Source organism: Micropterus dolomieu, linkage group LG14 (assembly GCF_021292245.1).
Source record: "Micropterus dolomieu isolate WLL.071019.BEF.003 ecotype Adirondacks linkage group LG14, ASM2129224v1, whole genome shotgun sequence".
Classification (NCBI taxonomy): domain Eukaryota; kingdom Metazoa; phylum Chordata; class Actinopteri; order Centrarchiformes; family Centrarchidae; genus Micropterus; species Micropterus dolomieu.
In genome coordinates, this window is record NC_060163.1 from 2,242,287 (window position 1) to 2,260,748 (window position 18,462).

Sequence of the window (18,462 nt, forward strand, 5' to 3'; positions counted from 1 at the left end):
ACTTGATGACATATAAAATTTTTCCTATACACGCTCACTAGCCCACCACCACGACCACTGACCCTCGGTTGACTAAAACAATCATATTGAGGCGGACATATTTCAGCTAGCTGGCTATAGTCATTCATTTGCAACCAGGATTCAGTTAAAAACATAAAATCTAGATTTGCAGACATGATAAAATCATTTAAGATAAAAGTCTTACTTGAAAGGGACCTCACATTGAAGAGAGCCATTTTAAATGAGTTTGTTCTGGGTGCTGGAGTTGGTGCAGTTGTCCTAATCCTTAAGAGATTACTATTATTTCTGTGTGGGATGTGCACATTTCGGTTTACTGGTCTATGCGTGATGATGACAGGAATAGAAGTCTTTGGAACAGCGCTGGTAGGAGACGGTTGTTTGTGGCAGTGAGCCAGAGATCTGTTCAGTGAGCGGTGGTGCGTCCAGGTGTGCTGCATGAATGATTAGTCATTCACGTAAGTCATGTGTGGACCGCACCACATGCTGTATGTGAGCAGCTAACATTTCTGAGCCCCGTTTGTTTGGGTGAAGTCCGTCTGTCTTAAAAAGAGACATTCTTTTCCAGAAAATATTAAAATTATCCACATAACACACATGATGAGCCCTGCAGGCGGACTGGAGCCAGTCGTGGAGGCCAAGGAGTCTACTGAAGCGGCCAGCACCGCGACCGACTGTGGGAATGGGACCAGAGATAAAAACGGACTTTCCACACTGCTTTAAAAAGTTAAAAAGACGGTTAAAATCTGATTTTGTCAGCTCAGACTGCTGAAGAGCTGTGTAATTTGTTCCCACATGGACTATCACTCTTGTGATGGAGGACGGGAGCGACAGCATCAGGTCCTGGAGTTTTTTTAAAATGTCAGCTGTGGTGGCACCGGGGAAGCAGTGAGTGGTAGCGTTAAAGAAACGGATGTTTCTGGTTATGGGATGGGATGACAGCTGCCGATCAGGCCCAGCGGCAGACCGGCGGCCCAGCCGATCACCGTATGAAGCCAGTGGAGGAGATGCAACAGTGTCGGCAGGCACTGTCTGCCGAAAGGGATCCGTATCAGGGAGACTCGAAGCCGCAGGTGCATCTGCTGGATTACATTACATTTATTCATTTAGCTGACGCTTTATCCAAAGCGACTTACAATTGCTATACATGTCAGAGTCGCACGCCTCTGGAGCAACTAGGGGTTAAGTGTCTTGCTCAGGGACACAATGGTGGATGTCTCACAGTGGAAATTGAACCCAGGTCTCCCACACCAAAGGCAAGCATCTTATCTATGCGTAGCGTTGATAACATCATCTATCTTAGAATCCATGTCGGATGACTAAAATCTTTAGCCCACGTAAAACTTAAGTTAAATAAAAAGGATATAAAAAATATAACGAAAAAGTGTGGATTAAAACTGGATAAGAGTCCGGTTGGCACTTCCATCCAGCTTTTCTAATTACATCATTTGCATAAAAATGCTTGGGTGGAAACATGGCTTTGTATTTTCCTGTTGCATATTAAATTTTGAAAATAACATCAAGCATCCTTCAACAACCAAGGAGCTGATCATTTATTGATTAATTTTAGGAAAAAGGAGATAAAGACACGTATTCCTGTCTACATCAGTGGAGCTGAGGTGGAGCAGATAAACAGTTTCAGGTTCCTGGGAATCAGCATCACAGAGAACCTGACATGGTCGTCTCACATCTCCACACTGGTGAAGAAAGCTCAGAAACAACTGTATTTCTTAAGAAAACTTAAGAAGGCAAAATTCCTGTGCCAAGTTTCTTATTGACTTTTCCTTTTGTTTTTTGTGTGTAGCATGAAGGGACTACAGCTTGCACTGTGTTGTACAACCCTGTGTTGTATAATGATAAATAAATGGACCTTGAACCTCAATTACTTGAGTAGATAGGGAGCTGTTACTAACTGTAGAAATAGGACAGTAACACTCAATAATCCAGTAAGTATTGAAAATACCATCATTATATTGTGGAATTGAAATGGAAAACAATGGAAATGTACTTTATGATTAGTTGGAATACACATTATATAACAGGCACCATGTCCCCGGACATTATTTGAGACCTGGCTTTAATTTGTGAGTATAGACAAATAGATGAAACATTATTTATTTATTATTCATTTTTTATCCAAGTAGCCTACTTGTACTCATAATTGATAAACAAGTGAATTATATTATAATGTGTGAATATGTTACTACTGAAGACAAGCTGTTTCCGTCAGTCAAAATGGATCTTTTTTTGATGACAAACAGTCCAAAAGCTATTTACTTGTAGTTTACTATCACATAAGAAAAGAAGCTGCAGTGAGTAAATAATTGGGTGGATACTCTTGGGCACATGTGTATTTGAAAAGATATTGTTTATTGTTACAGAGGTAAATGTGACAATTAAAAGTGATGTGTAAATGGTAATATCACCCATCCTTAAGCCTTGTTAAAATTAATTTATTGTTATGCATCATAATTTTATTAAACAGTATTGTAAATAAACTGGTGATCTGTAACTCAATGCAAATGATAATAAATAACAGTGGGCTGCAGTATTTTGTCAGAAAGAAGTGTCTCCCTCTTGGTTTTCCTCTTCTCTCTGCTTTTCTCAGATTACATCATCATTGACGCTTTCCCCTCCTCCACTCTATCTCTCTCTGTGTGCCAAGCTTTTAAACCCTCCTCCGCTGACCTGCCCACTGTCGGGATGCGTGTGTGTGTGTGTGTGTCTTCCAAATCCCTGACGGTCTATAACGTTGGATAGTTGAAATAGAACACACACAGTGCAGCAGTACTACTGACATACGCCAGTAAGATCAGGAAGCTGCAGAAATCATTCTGTTAGATTTTGACTGGTTTAATAGAATTGTTTGGCTGTGACACAAATACAACTTAATGCTGCGGTTGGCAATTTATTTCATGTTTGGTTACATTTGTTGAAATTCTCTTTGCATCCTGACAGCAATCAGTAAATCAAATGCTCTGGCACAGTCTTTTGCTAGTTGCCTACCTCAGCTTAAATATATGAGCTAGCTCATTTAATATAAATGTTGGTGAAGAGCTGTATAGTGACTCACACCACATTATCACTGAATAGCTTTGATATTGTGATTTAGCATATTATCAGAATGGTCTAAATGTATCACATTCTCAAAATAATGAATTATGTTTATGTCAAATGCCACTTACATTCTGCCTGATATACACTATTTGCAACCCTCAGAAACCTTAAGTTAGTAACAGTGTTTTTTTAACTTTCCTAATATTTTGTTCTCTCACTTTAAATCTCTTTCTCGCCCTCTCTTTTGTGTCAGAGGAGGATTAATCATTGTTGTAGTGGCTTTCCCTGATCCTACTTGTCTACCTTTTGGATTACAAACAGACCTCCCTGGTAGCACTCTATCTGTCTCTCTCCCTTGCTTCCAAGCCTGCACTGTGTTTCAGGAAGGTCATATTTAATGTTTCCTCTGACTGCTTCTTTTGAATAAGCTGTTGTGTAAGACGACATGTATTCAGCTTTGTGCTGCTTTTGAGTGTAGTCATGATGAGCACTGACCGTGCACTCTAATGGGTTTTTGTGTGTGTGGATGGACATTTATGAATTTTTGTGGTTGTTTGTGCGCGCATTGGTGTGTGTGTGTGTGTATTTGTGTCTGTGTGTATGACTGTATAGATAGACTATAGAAGACATGCTATTTATGTCAGTCTATTTCTGCGTGTGTGGGAAGAGGGCAGATGCAGCCTATTCTGTCACTGTGGCTGATGTACACTGTGCACACACACACACACACACACACACACACACACACACACACACACACACACACACACACACACACACACACACTTACGCATAGTTTTGTGCAAGCACTTATATATTCAGTCATAGGGTATAAACAAACCTATCACACGCTTACACAGAACAAGGACTGAGGCTGCTCTGATCAAGGTCACCAATGATTTGCTGCTCACAGGTGATTCAGGCATGTGCTCTTTTTTAATTCTTCTTGACCTCAGCTCAGCTGTTGGCACTGTGGACCATGATGGCCCTGGATTGGTTTGTCTCCTATCTGTCAAACAGGTAATCTTCCGTGATCCTTGGAGAAGCCTCCTCCTCTCATGCTCCTCTATTTTGTGGGGTCCCCCAGGGGTTGATTTTGAGGCCACTGTTATTCACCATACATGCTACCCCTGGGAACAATCATTAAGACTTATAATATGAATTTCCATTTTTATGCAGATGACACCCAGTTGTATGTCCCATTAAGACCTGGTTCTTCCGATGTCTCTGGTTTTCTCTCTTGGCTCACTGAGATAAAAGCCTGGATGTCTAATAACTTCCTTCACTTAAATGACACAAAATCTGAAATAATTGTATTTAGCCCCATTGGAACAATCAGTAGCTACCTCAAAAACCTCCTGTAGGCTCCTGCCTACATCTGTGATTTGATAACTCCCTACAAGCCTGGACCAGTGCCTGAGATCCTCTGGCTAGGGCTCTACTAATGGTCATTGTCTTGTCACTAAAGGTGAAACCCCCTGCCCAAGGATCTCAGGCAGGCAAACTCAGTGGCCTCTTTTAAATCTCTTCTCATATCTCACTTTTTATCGTATGGCATTTTTATATACATTATATTATTGCTGTTATTGTATTATTTAATGCTGATTTTATCGTTGATTTTTAATTTATTTTAATTAATTTATATTTTTAAGTATCGATCATGTTTGTTTTACTGTACAGCACTTTGTAACAAGGTTCATTCTTCCCTTGCAATGTTCAAAACTAGGGCTGCAGCTAACGATGATTTTAGTATTCGAAGCTTCTATAGATTATTTCAACGATTCATCGATGCGTCGCTTAAGAAGTATTTTTGCTTGGCGGCGGCGGCTGTTGTCGTGCTGTTGTCGAGGTGACATAAGTTTCGTTTTACAGTGGACGGATGGTAACATTACAGAGCTCTTGTTTTCTTTGGCTTGAAATAATCCCATACTTTGGACACTTTCTTCTTTGTTCCTCGCTATTTTATCTCTCTTCCTCCACTTTGCCAACAGTGACATAATCACGTCGTGTTCACAGCATAAGCGTGATGTGCGACAGTAATAAATGTGTATAAGTATAATAAATAAGCGTGCTGTATAGTTATATGGATTAAACGAAGCAAAGAATTTGCGTTGATGCATTTTATTAATCGATCTAATCGATGAATCGTTTCAGCCCTATTCAAAACCCTTCCAATAACACTCATTAATTGGAATTTTCCAGACTGCAGCAGAGGTGTGATTAGTGAGGATGCTGACTCAGGGTTAGGGTTAGGTCCTGCAGGGTGTCAGTTTTTGCAAAACTCATTCTGCTTTTTGATGCTATAAATAAAGGGTGAGTGTGAGAATATATTAATATTTTTCAGCCATCCATCCATCGTCAACCGCTTATCCTGCGTACAGGGTCGCTATCCCAGCTGACATTGGGCGAAAGGCGGGGTACACCAGTACCATCGCCAGTCCATTGCAGGGCCTATTATCATTTAAAATATTTATTATTGCTAACGGATTAGACACAAGGCACAGACATCACTGTCCTGTTGGAACATCAGATCAGAAAATGCCTCTCTTTGTCATCCTGGATGACATGGACAAAAGATGCATTTTGTTGTTGCATTGAGTTATTGGTATTTTCTGTGACACCTTCTGTACAATGTACAAGGTTTTTAGCAGCCTTACAGGTCCCTCAGTTTTGGCCTCCAAATAAAGTGGTGCTGTTTCTAATCTGGCAAGACTTTTGGCTTGTTTACAACCAGCATGGTTGTCTGACCCCTTAAACTGTTGCCCTGTTGGACCTATTCTACTTAAAAGTTTTTTTTATGCCTAAACCTAACCAAATCTTATTCATAGTGGCAGCAGATCAGGAAACATGAATAATCTTTTATAACAGTGTAACATTTAATGTTGTTGCAAATATAATAATATGACTTTTATTCAATAGCAATGAGAAACAATGTATTTTGTAGTTAGTTTGTTGTTCTGTCTGTCTTTCCCTGAGTCAATCTGTAGTGCCTGTTAAATGCAGCTTGAAGCAGGTCCACATTCACTTCAGTTAAATTGACTAAACTACAACCTAACACACACATGCTACAAATGTGCAATTACTACATGTTCCTAAGAACTACTGCCACTGATCTTCTATCAGGCCTTCCCTTTTCCATTGATTCTCTGCGTCTCGCTATCATTTTCTGTCTCTCTCCATAGAAGGCTGGACTACAAGCTGCTGACAGACACCAGACTTCTTCATGTAGGGAACTGTGTGTGTGTGTGCGTCAGCCGTTATAAATGTCACTAAGGCATTATTCAAGATAATGGTAGCATAGTGCAAATCTCAGATGAGCAGGTTCTGGTGTGCGCGTGTATGTGGGTGCGAGCAGGAGGGACCGTATGTGCCAGACATTATAATTCATTAAGACATTATGCCAGTTATCAACAAATCTTACATGGCTCTGTGCTTGTGTGTGATGGTATTCCCTCAGCCCACACGTCTAGATAATTAAGCAGAACCACAGGGACTGATTAATTCCTGAGGCAGCTTATGACAACTACAGTACTCCCCAGATGCAACGGTATTACATTAAGTTATTTTCAGCTATATCTATAAAAATGCATTGTACTTGTGTGCGGTATAGTAGCAGAAGCCTGCGCATCCCTGCAATTCACCATCATCATCAAGCTGCAGCCTGAGAGAAACACTGCAGTACACAATTCACCAGAATTGTCCCCCTGGGAGAGGCCTTCCACTCGGTGACCATTTTCCATCCACATTGAGCCTGTTTGCACTTCTAATGGTACAGAGCCCTCATAAATGATGAAACAGCAAAGGAAGTCCTCATTCATGTTGATTTATTAGAGAAACTTTGGAACCTCCCACGGGTTGCAAAGTTTCAAAGGTCATAAAGAACCCATGGTTCGTATGAGTCATTATGCTCTGGCATTACTCTACGTTCCACCGATGCCACACCTACTTTATGAATATATATGTAGATCCTAACTTGGTAGGGGACGTCTGAGTCTATCTAATCGACTGCTGTTTACACTGGATGCAGAAACACTTGATAATAAGATTGAAGCTTAGTAGGTGGGATTAAGAGTGATTCATTTTTGAATTATATTTATGAGTTATATCCATCAAAATATTGCAACATTTATTTAAATCAAATGTTTGTAAATCTGAATGCCAATTTAAATTTCGTACTTTTATCTCAAATATTAATAATTAATAATGTTTGATCTTTTCTTGACAATCAGGGTAATTTATTGACGCATCTGTCAAAATTTTGGTTCTTCAACTAAGTGTCTTACTTGTACGTTTAAGTCTTGTATGGCCTTTTAACTTTTGATACAATTTATATTTTGATGTGATCATTGTAAGTTTTTGCATACTGTCTTTGACTGTGGCCAATTTATGTTAAAATCTCCCAATAATGTAGTTTCACTGCGACAGATGAACAGTTAAAACAATACATTTAAATCACAATAATTGCTAGTAGGATTGGACAGAACACCTCAGGCAGACGAGGTGAAGTCGGTTTACATTCCCAATCAAGGCTGTATCCGTTTCCGTTGCTGTGTGTGGGTGTGGGCCCAAGCACTTTCATCTGTGTATCTCCAACAAAGCCTTATTTTATTTTATTTTTAATTTAGCCAAATATACCAAAGTTTCCCCAACTAAAACAATGTGGTAGTTACCAGGCAAGAAATTGTCCAATATACTGTATATGTTCTAGTCTGGTGATAGAGCTACGGAAACATGTTGGTTAGGGCGAGGTTATCGAGGTTCTATACCAGCCCTAAGAGTTTATAATAGAATAAACTGAAGATGAGAAATTCAGATATTTACATTTTCCTCAAACACCACAAAATGTGATAGCATAGCATCAATAGCATTCTACAAATTGATAGCATAGAACAGAACATAATTTGATTATATAACAGCAAAACATTTTCAGCAGTAGTCAATACACTGATAAATGAAAAAATATTACACGACACACTAAAGCAGACGTGATATTTATGTGTGTGTGTGTGTGTGTGCATAACTTTTTGTCTGTTTTATTATTACTGTGTAGGTTGTTCATACATTTGGGTTTCGGCTCTACTGTTGGTCAGATTTCAAATGTTTTGTTTGTAAATATCTTAATTTGCAAAAATGGTAAATGGTTTGTCATTGCTTTTCTAGTCTTCTGAATTTGAGGTTCATTTGTGAGTTCTAGTGAATTTCTACAAAGAAGTGCAGCTCTAAGCCACCACCTACAATGAGCAACAGGAAATCTCTTTTAGTGACTCTGGGTTCATGAATGTCTTGATCTATAACTATATATTTGTGTGTGTTTAGGATGATGAGGTGGTCCTACAGTGCTCAGCCACATTCCACAAGGAGCAACAGAAACTCTGTCTGGCTGCTGAAGGCTTCGGAAACAGACTCTGCTTCCTTGAATCCATCTCCAACTCCAAGGTACTGATCCAAGCTCTTATATACTCCTGTATGCCACATAAACAACAGAATGTTGAACAAGCAATCAGGTGACAGATTAAAGTAAAAACTTGATAAATGAGAGGATACATTAACATAAACAACGCAAACGTTCACTGAGTGTGAAGGGCGTACAGTAGCAAATGATCATCTATCATTTTATATCATTTTCATATTCATTAATGTAGCCACCAGATCTCAAACCAACAGAGCCCCTATGGGGGGTTTTGGACCCCCATAGGGGGACAGCGCTCTGCACCACCATCAAAACACCTAATGAGGGAATATGTTTTTGGTAGGATGGTAGGATTTCCTTTTCTTTGTCATATCGTACTACACCCATTGTGCCACCCATTCTGCCACAATAGAGGGAAATCAATATAAAGTACATGATGCAGCCACTTTGCATGTCACGTCACTTGTTTTCTTAGAACCTAAAAAAATGGTTCATTTTCTCTGTTGTTTATGCTTAAAATTCAGAAAAAGCACACACATCAAGTGCAATACTATGTAGACAAACATGGCAGGTCCATAGACATCATTAAAATCAGGTCATCTTTCATAGCCATGTTTAAAGACCTAAACAGTTTTGGCTTTATTGTTTAGGGAGGTCAAGTAGTCAATAGGCAACCTCTAACTGTTGAAATGACACAGGTTATGTGGGTAAGATGACATCATGTACAGTACATGTTCATCAGGCCTTCAGTTAGGTTGGAGTGGGAGGTTTGAGTGTACATACTCTGTAGGTTTCAACCTCAGTAATGATTCATTTTTTGTTTGAATTCAATTAAAAATGTTTATTTATTTAGTATTTATAATTTAGTATTTATTTATCCCCCAAAGGGAAATTTGAGAAACTTGAGTTTGCAATAACAAATAGACACAAACAGTTCATTCACATACAAAAACACTGAAAAATACATATATGATGATGTAAGAAAATAGTTGAAATACACAAGGGTTAATCACACTGGCCAATCTGCAGATGGCCAATAATATCCAACAGCACAAAGGTAGTCAAATTGGATGTAAATTTATCCATCCATAAACCAGGCAAACTGACCCTTTCTTGTACTGCAGCTGTTCGAGTCTAATCACTTCTGGAAGAGCAAACTTACTTATATTTCTTTTTTATACCGGCAGGCTAAAACACATTCCTGATGGCATCAGTTTAAATTAGTCAAAGAAGACATGTGTAGTGTCCTGTATAATCTTATGTCTTTTTGCAGATGTGTTCAATATTAATCTGTACAAAAGATCTGTGGACAGGGTCTGAAGCTAACGTGTTTTAGCCATCTGAAAGAAGGCCCAGTGAAAAAAAACAACACTATCAGTTGCTATATTTAGGATATATTGAGCCCGTTACCTTGCCTTCAGAACTAAATTTTTTCAACTGTAGGACATCCGTATTCTTTCGCAAGTCTGGTCACTCGTCTTCTCTTTTTGTGACTTGTTCAATTCTTGTATTTCATATCTTTGTATTACTTCATGGTTACACTATATTACATTGTTATTTTGTCTTTTTATGTTGTTATGAATATTACACACACGCACACATACACTGCATAAAAGTTTAAAATGCAGGAGCTTCTCATTTTTCAAAACTAGTTTGTAACATTCAGAACCAATCCAAGAAATCTGATCTTATCCCAATCCTGTTATTTAGTGACCATAGACTGGATAGAAGAAGTGGACATAGTCATGGTGACGTCACTCGTTGGTTTGTGGACTGCAATTTTGTAGCCTCGAGTTTGGCCGATAGGGCGCCTACCAATTTTTTGCAACCAGCGGCACCAGACGTGACCATATTTGGATGAGACTGTGGAGCTAACGGCCGTGTGTGGAGCTAGCTAGCTTGCTTAGCTAGGTGCATCTATAATTCAAGTTAACTGTCTTTTTAACAGGGCTGATAAGTTTGTCTAGAGAACAGTCTTAAAACTAAATGTACTCACCAGAGAAAGTGAACAGCCAACTCCTAATACGCTTTTTCAACAGGGCTGGTTAAATTTACACAGAGCCGTGGGTACGAGTCACTCTAGCCTGATTGGTCGCCATGGCAACGACTCGTCAATCACAGATAATCCCGCCCTGAAGCATACTCTGCTTTATGGTCTATTTTCCTCTAAATGGGACCATAATTTACTAAATGAACATCATGCCGTGTTGAAGAAGACCTGAAACTAGAGACTGAGACCATAAACTCATTAGGAAAGTGTTTACTGGGGTAATAAATCAGCTGAGAAGTAGGGTCATTTTACCATCATTTCTAATGGAACCGGACTTCTTTTTGCAACAAGCCTGCTGGCTGTTCGATAGAATGCAGGTTCTCTGCCCGGAAGCTTCCCGCTTGGTAGTGACTGAGTAGGGTAGAGTGCATAAGTAGTTGTATTTCTACTTGGTTGAATTTACACCAGTGCAGAGTGTTGCTACAAAAGAATAGACTGTCCTGTATAAAAGTGTGTTCCTGTTTCAGAATGTGCCCCCAGATCTGTCCATCTGCACTTTTGTGTTGGAGCAGTCGCTGTCGGTACGGGCCCTTCAGGAGATGCTGGCCAACACAGAGGAGAAGGCTGAGGGGGTGAGTGTGAAGACACACACACACACAAATTAAAACACACACACAATAAAACACACACACCAGGGAAGGGGAGATGAATGAATCAGGGCCTTCTTCAGGTGAGACTGAAAGAGAGACACCAGCCTGATGGAACTCAGAGGGGAGAAGGTGGTTGACACAGAACAGGGAGTGAGATTGCTCAGCGATCTGTTCCTTTTTGGCTAAAGTCAGCAGCATTCTTTCTCATGTCAGGTGGTTCCTTGCTAGCACTAATGCACAATTCAAAGCAGTGAAAAGGAGGCTGCCCATCAATTTTAATCAAGCAAGAGATTTCATTACACAGTGAGTTTCAACACTGCAGTTCCAAACAGCTCCTCAACAGTTGCATTAGACTGCTGGTCTGATCACCTTTGTGCAGCTGCTGTCCTTTCCTGAGTGCTTTAATTACAGATACTGGTTCAAATGTGATTATGTTTGACTGTATCCTCCCACACAAGAAGACAGCATCATACTCCATCAGTATACATTTGGTGAAGTTGATTATAAGTCAGTATTTTTATATTACAGTGCCATGCAGCATGGTCCCAATACACAGGGTCAAATACAAAAGAGTACAAACATGAAGACACAATATTAATCCTGAGACAAATTCCTCGTATGTGTACACATACCTGGCAAAGAAAGCTGATTCTGATTCTGATATTAAATACACAAGACAAAACATGTAAGTGTAAAAACAGAAAGAATGAAAAATAATAAAGCCCCAACACGAATACTAGGAGAGGCTGTAGTGAATGTAGTGTACTGAATGTGCTGGGAGCACGGTAGACAAAAGCTTTGTATTATTGGTTATGACAAAAGTTTGACTAGGAGACCAGCACTGAGAGAGCGAAGAGGGCGAGCTGGTGTATATGGTGTAATTAACTCAGCTCGGTAGGATGGTGCGAGTCCATGCAAGGCCTTAGAAGTTAAATAGAGGACCTTAAAGTCAGCTCTAGGTGGCACTGGTTCTATACTATTTGTTTTACTAGATTTTTTTTTTATCAGTTTGTTTTTGTGTAATGCGAAATATACATATTGCAAACTCTGATAGAAAGTGTGGTATTGAATTATGTTTTATCAGTGTGGCAGTATGTCAGGAAAACAACATGTCTGCCATCTACTACTGCCTAAAGAGTGCAGAGCCAGAGCCAGAGAGCAGACTTCAGATCAGCAGCCAGCTCAAAAATTAGAAGTGTAGAGTTTAAAAGACCAGGCAGGCAGGTTCCAAGAAAATATGGAAGATGCTTTCAAGTTGCATTATGGGTGTCGAAATGTGCTCCTCATCTCCCCTCTGCCCCAGTTCACTTCTCCCAGGCCATGTTCTTCCCTTCAACTCCCCATGGCTGTCTAGAGTTTAGGGCCCTTTCTCATCCCGGACCCTCTCCACTCCCACTCGATCGTGGAGTGTATTCTGTTTGAAGTCACACTCAGAGCTGAATGATACACCTTTTCGTTAAGGTGTGAGGTAGAAGTATACAGCGGCAAGCTTTGGGACCAACTACCCCGTCTATCTGTCGGAGTCAGGAACTGATGTACGTTTTTGTATTCATGGTTTTGTATCAGCGTCTTTTAGAAGCTGAACTTTTTTGTGGCTACATGCCGCGTTACATCATCAGTTTTTAGAACATAGCACAAATAATCATAATCATAATAACAAGCATAATAATATTATGATTATTATGAGCCATCATTGGTGTTCAGTAGTTATGTCTTAAGTGATTTGCAGCGCTAGTTCTTTACAGTGGGAGTGTCTTAAACATTTACAGTTGTGGATAAAACATGTACCTAAAATAAATAAAGGATTAAACAGAAATGCAGTTTTTGGGAAGCAGCCCTAATCCCCCAGCTCTTGCTTGTTTTTATAAGCTGCCTGTAAATATACAACACTTGAACACATCTACTGTTTTCTAGACTAGAGAAGAGGATATCCGATCCTAAATACAACATAACCTTTACGTTGTTAATGTCTGTATGACAATATTCCATGCCTCTTAGTTTGAGCAGTTTGTACAGATAGTTGCACAGAACTTATATTTGCACAGAGCGTGTTCTATGATGGACACAATACTGCATTGCACATGGTCAGTAAGTCAGCATTAGTGCAGCCTCGCTGTTGAGGTTTTTATAACCCACTTCCCCTCCATGTCACATTAAGTGGCACTTAATGTGGGGCACCGTCCACATGAGCGTGTCAACGGAGTGGAAGTGGGAAGGCAGAAGGTGTTGGGGTGGTTTGAAAAAGGCTCTACGGCTGCGTTCAAAAATACTTTTTTGCTTAGGAAGGTTAGTAACTGAATGAAGTCACCCAGAAGTATTTCAACGGCAACCATGATAAGAGCTGGTCGAATTCTCTAAAAACTAAGGAAAGAGCCTCAGTGCTTCCTTTCATATCTCCTTTAGCATAGGGTACACCGGACCATCCTTTATGAAAGGAAAGGAGAGAATGCCATCCCACAATTCCTTGTGGCGGCAACATTTAAAGAGCTGCATGTTCTCAAACTCAAACGATAAAATCCATTGACCACATTTAGCAAATTCCTTGCAATACAGAAGCACATTATGATTCTTGACTAAGACTCACAATTCCCTTCTTTATTTTGGTTTGTTTTCTTTTGGCTTTGCTGTAATCTAACTCTGTTTCAACACCGTTTTGTTTCTGATTGTTAAAATTAGGATCACGTTATGTATTGCCAGCCTTCAGCAATATAATATAATATTCATTTTACTTCAGTCACAGATGCCGACATCCTTGCCTTTATAAAGGCAGTGATCAAGCTACAGTCGACTGCTACATATTGATTTTCAATTATTGTTTTTTTTACTGGGCTTTGGGTAAAATCGTATTTGATTGCAGAGCTGCGCGCACCTTCGCTCCCTCTCTCCCTCGCCACAATTACTTTGTCATTCTGTGGGAAACACTGTGTTTACTGTTTACAATAATTGGGATTCATGTTGATAAATATGGGTGGGCAGGAGGGTGAGTGTAAGCATGACTGGGAGGCTACCTTATAGCCTAGCCTTCTTACTATCTTGATTATGAAGCTAATAATCCACCGTTGTCCACCTTTAGATGGCCTGCATTAAAACAACACGGGGCGCAGTGTCAGAAATGCGCTTTTTGTAGTCCATCTTCTCAACATTGTAGTTTCATCACGGCGAGCATGTCAGTAACATCCACCGTCGCATAATTACATTGCCTGGAAAAGAGCAGTCGGATTTTCTGAGCCCCGCGGTCCTCTTTTCTCCTTCACAGCTTGACCTCATGACGTTTTTCCATCAAGGTCAAGGAAAGGTGGTTAGGAAAGGAGATTTTTTTGACTTTTCCGACGCAGCCTACATCTCCATCAAATGCCCCAATGCCCCACCCATCCACACACCTACTCCTGTATAAGCAGTCACCTGAGCTTCCCCACCTGCAACTCATTCCCTAATCAGCGTTTCACTACTTATTAAATAGACTGTAGTTATTTGGTAACCACCAAAGCACTTTCAATCTCAACACTGATTATTTAGTTTTGATCTCTGGCAAGTCCCATCAGCCCTGATTTCATGACCACGCAAGAATCAGATGATGATTTATAGTTTTCATTGAAGTGGTAGATTTCAGCCACAGGGTTGTTGATTTCACATAAACATACTGGGAACTAAAACACGCAATGAAACAATTTACTTTATCTGAATTGTTTAAGTGAGCAGTATCGATCATGTGCAGTTTAAGAACAACTACACAGAGCTGCATGTGTAGCTTTGTGGTGGTGGAGGAGGATCTCAGAGAGGTGGGAGTCATGTTAAATTTCATCATGACTTGCAGTTTTTTTTAATGAAGTGAGGGGAGGGTTATTCATTTCTCCTTTCTCACTGGCAGCAGGCATCAAGACCAGAGCCATGAGACAGTGTGACACAGACAGACAGACAGACACACACACACACACACACACACACACACACACACACACACACACACACACACACACACACACACTTACGCATAGTTTTGTCCAAGCACTTATATATTCAGTCATAGGGTATTAGGGTATGTTCATATACACAAACCTATCACACGCTTACATAGAACAACAAAACACACCTTAGAACACACACACACAAACACAAGGTATGTGTGTTAAAGAGCTAGTCTTTGTACTTTTGATACACAAAAGGACTGATGAAAGTGCTGAGGAGAGATATGAGTATAGTAAGAAAGACTAATAATACACCCTGTGACTAATTTCATTGTGATTTCACTGCCAGCTAATCTGCCATTGTCACAAGCACAAGAGGACCATATGGCCATTTCTACAGACCACTTACTGACAGCGTTGGGCAAGTTACTCAGAAATTGTAATAAGTTACTAGTTACTTATTACTCCTTAAAAAAGTAATAATTTTATTTTACTTATTACTGGGTGATAAAAGTAACTACTTACGTTACTCGTTACATTACTATATTTCTTTCACTACAACCCCCCCCCCCTCCCAAACAAAGCAGTCTCTCCTGAGTTTTTAACTAATATCATATTCATAACAGCAGGGTAGCAGAGTAGCCTATGGTTTTTACAAAACATATAACGTTTCTTAACGCCACCGGCTGAAATAAAAAAATAAAGCAAGTAGGGCTGACCCCAAATAGTCTAGATAGATTTGAATAAATAAATTCAACGCTTTGATGGGTGACTGTCAATCTCACAGTCGAAGCTTCGCAGCGAAACAAGGATCATGCCATTTTGGCGATATGGGGGGTGCTCAACGTCTGATTTTACATAGAACTACCAGTTTTCTCCCAATAAGTTATTGTTAATGCTGTAAATAAATTTGTAAAAAGAAAAGAACTTTTAATAAATGTGTGTGAATAAATCCAAAATTGTAATCCTTGAGGAAATGGGGTCAGTGCGCATGTGTAGGCTTAGCGTGTATGTAGGGCTGCACGATTAATCTAATCGCAATTGCAATCGCGATATCGTCATGTGCGATTACATAACCGCAAAAAGTGTGCAATTTAATAAAACAGAAAAACTGTGTAAACTCTCTTCTGTGTGTGCGTTGCAGTCTGCTCATTATCTCCGCCCACACCGGGCTCTCGCATGTGCCTCTACAAACAGATAAGCCTACGTGCAATGAGAAAAATGTTTTATGAGCAGTCTGCAAGTAGCCGAACTTTTAAGACAACAGCCTACCGTAACCCCCCTCCCTGCCCCGCCGCACCGAGAGAAATCCCGGTGTTCCTCTGTGACAGAGACAGAGCAACGTCGGCTGCAGCAGAAGCAGTAGGCTAAGACAGAAGAAAATTGGGAGAAGATAAGGAGGGTTTGGGTTTGGCTCGCTGGCCATTTAACGTTAGCTGTATCAGAGACATCCTAGAAGGACTTTGGCTGTCTGGATGCCTTTTGTTGTTCAACATATAGCCCACGTGCTTATCAGTCACTTTTTGTCAACCGACCAATAACAGCCTGGATGGGGCGGGACATTAAAAAAAAACTTGTTACACGTGTTACAGCAAATCATTAAATGTTGAACAATATGATAATTGACCAGTTAGTACTTAGCATTAACAAATTAGAGACCGATGTAGAGCCTTTTGCTTGCACAAGGATTTAATGAATAAAAACAACCCACAGAAATGAAACAGCTGTAACTGGATATAATATTCAACTAGTGGTAAAAAAGGTAACCTACTATGAAATTATAATGAATACAGTAATCACTATACTACAACACTGCAACACACATAAAAAGTGTAACGTTCAGTCAATAGTACAGTGTTGTACTATTGACTGAACGTTACACTTTTTAGTTAATGTAATAATATTATGCTACATACTAGATCCTCCACTGTTTACAATGTGGCAAAATCAGTATTTTTAGACTGGTGGCAAAACAAATGTCCTTATGTTCGGTTTTCTGTGTAAGTCATACATAATAAATAAATAAATGTAAAAAAGAATAAAGTACCTATCTATCTTATCGGGTAACTTTTCCCATGAGTTGTGTGTCTATCTCTGTAGGGATCCTTTCCATAACGCTCAGCCACATAACAATGATCTGCGCCTGTCAGTGGCAAAAACAAGCACTTTTATGGACGTAGTTTGACGAGGTGCAATTGCCTTCAAGGATTACGTTGCAGTCCTGTTTCACTACTGCCAGCTGCAGCACTCTTGCTCAATACTGGACCGGTTTCAAAAAATGATGTCCCAATTAGTCATATAGACACCAATACATGGGAAAATAGGGTCCATAGTGAAAAATACCAATGTGCCCTTTAAGATGGAAATTGATCGTAGGTTTGTTTCACAAATGAGGCCCCAGGCCTATCATAAACACTGAAAGTGAAGTCCAGAGGTAATAACACTGATAGTCTTTGTTTTTAACCTAAGTCTAAATTAATGTGAAGTTTTTGTGCCTCACATAAAGCCTCACAAACTTTTGTAGCCTATCGCGTAGTCTTGCACGTTATTTCTCTGTTTTATTTTTTATATAGCCAGTGGAATCAGAAGCCTAGCTGAAGAACTTAACATAGTCGAATATATTTTATTTTAGTTACCCAGGGGAACAGCTAGTTCTCCCAGTGGAAGAGCAACAGCGCGCTGGTGCCCAGCCCACTTGAACCCTGCACACAATACCGGAAAGCCAGCTAGAGCTGTTTGTCTTTGCCAGCGCTTAAAAACAGCAGGCCGAACCACGGTTTTTGCATCATAAAGATGTCGAATAAAATATAATAATTCCCATTTAGGGAAGTTAAGTGCCGTTGCATTATATTATAAGATCAGTTTTTTCATCACTGTATCTGCTGTTTATCTGTTGTATTTGTTTATATGCCTTATAATCCTTCATTTATTAGGTATTTAGCTATGGACAAATACCCTCATTTAATCTGAAAGAAGTTGTCTGGGTGTTTTCTTTGAAGCTGAAGTCACTCACAATGATCGACCGATTCATTTGGGGGAGATATACAGTGGGGGAAATAAGTATTTGACCCCTTGCTGATTTTGCAGGTTTGCCCACTTACAAAGAATGCAACGATCTATAATTTTAATCATATGTACATTCTAACAGTGAAAGACAGAATCCCAAAGAAAATTCCAGAAAATCACATCATATGAATTTATAAAAATTGATAACCATCTGATGAGGAAAAACAAGTATTTGACCCCCTGGACAAACAGCATGTTAATATTTTGTAGAAAAGCCATTATTGGCCAGCACAGATGTCAAACGGTTTTTATAGTTGGTGACAAGGTTTGTGCACATTTCGGCAGGGATGTTGGCCCACTCCTCCCTGCAGACAGCCTCCAAATCATTCAGGTTCCGAGGTTGTCGCCTGGCAACTCGAATTTTAA

General features: G+C 39.8%; 1 protein-coding gene across 1 annotated transcript in view; it reads left to right on the top strand.

The window, feature by feature from the left end:
- Positions 1-18,462, top strand: part of ryr2a (ryanodine receptor 2a (cardiac)) — a 195,588-nt gene that overhangs the window by 30,942 nt on the left and 146,184 nt on the right. The window contains exons 2-3 of the mRNA XM_046068849.1: positions 8,392-8,511; positions 11,003-11,107. Of these exons, the coding sequence (XP_045924805.1) occupies positions 8,392-8,511; positions 11,003-11,107 (225 nt within the window). The remainder of the gene's footprint in view (positions 1-8,391; positions 8,512-11,002; positions 11,108-18,462) is intronic.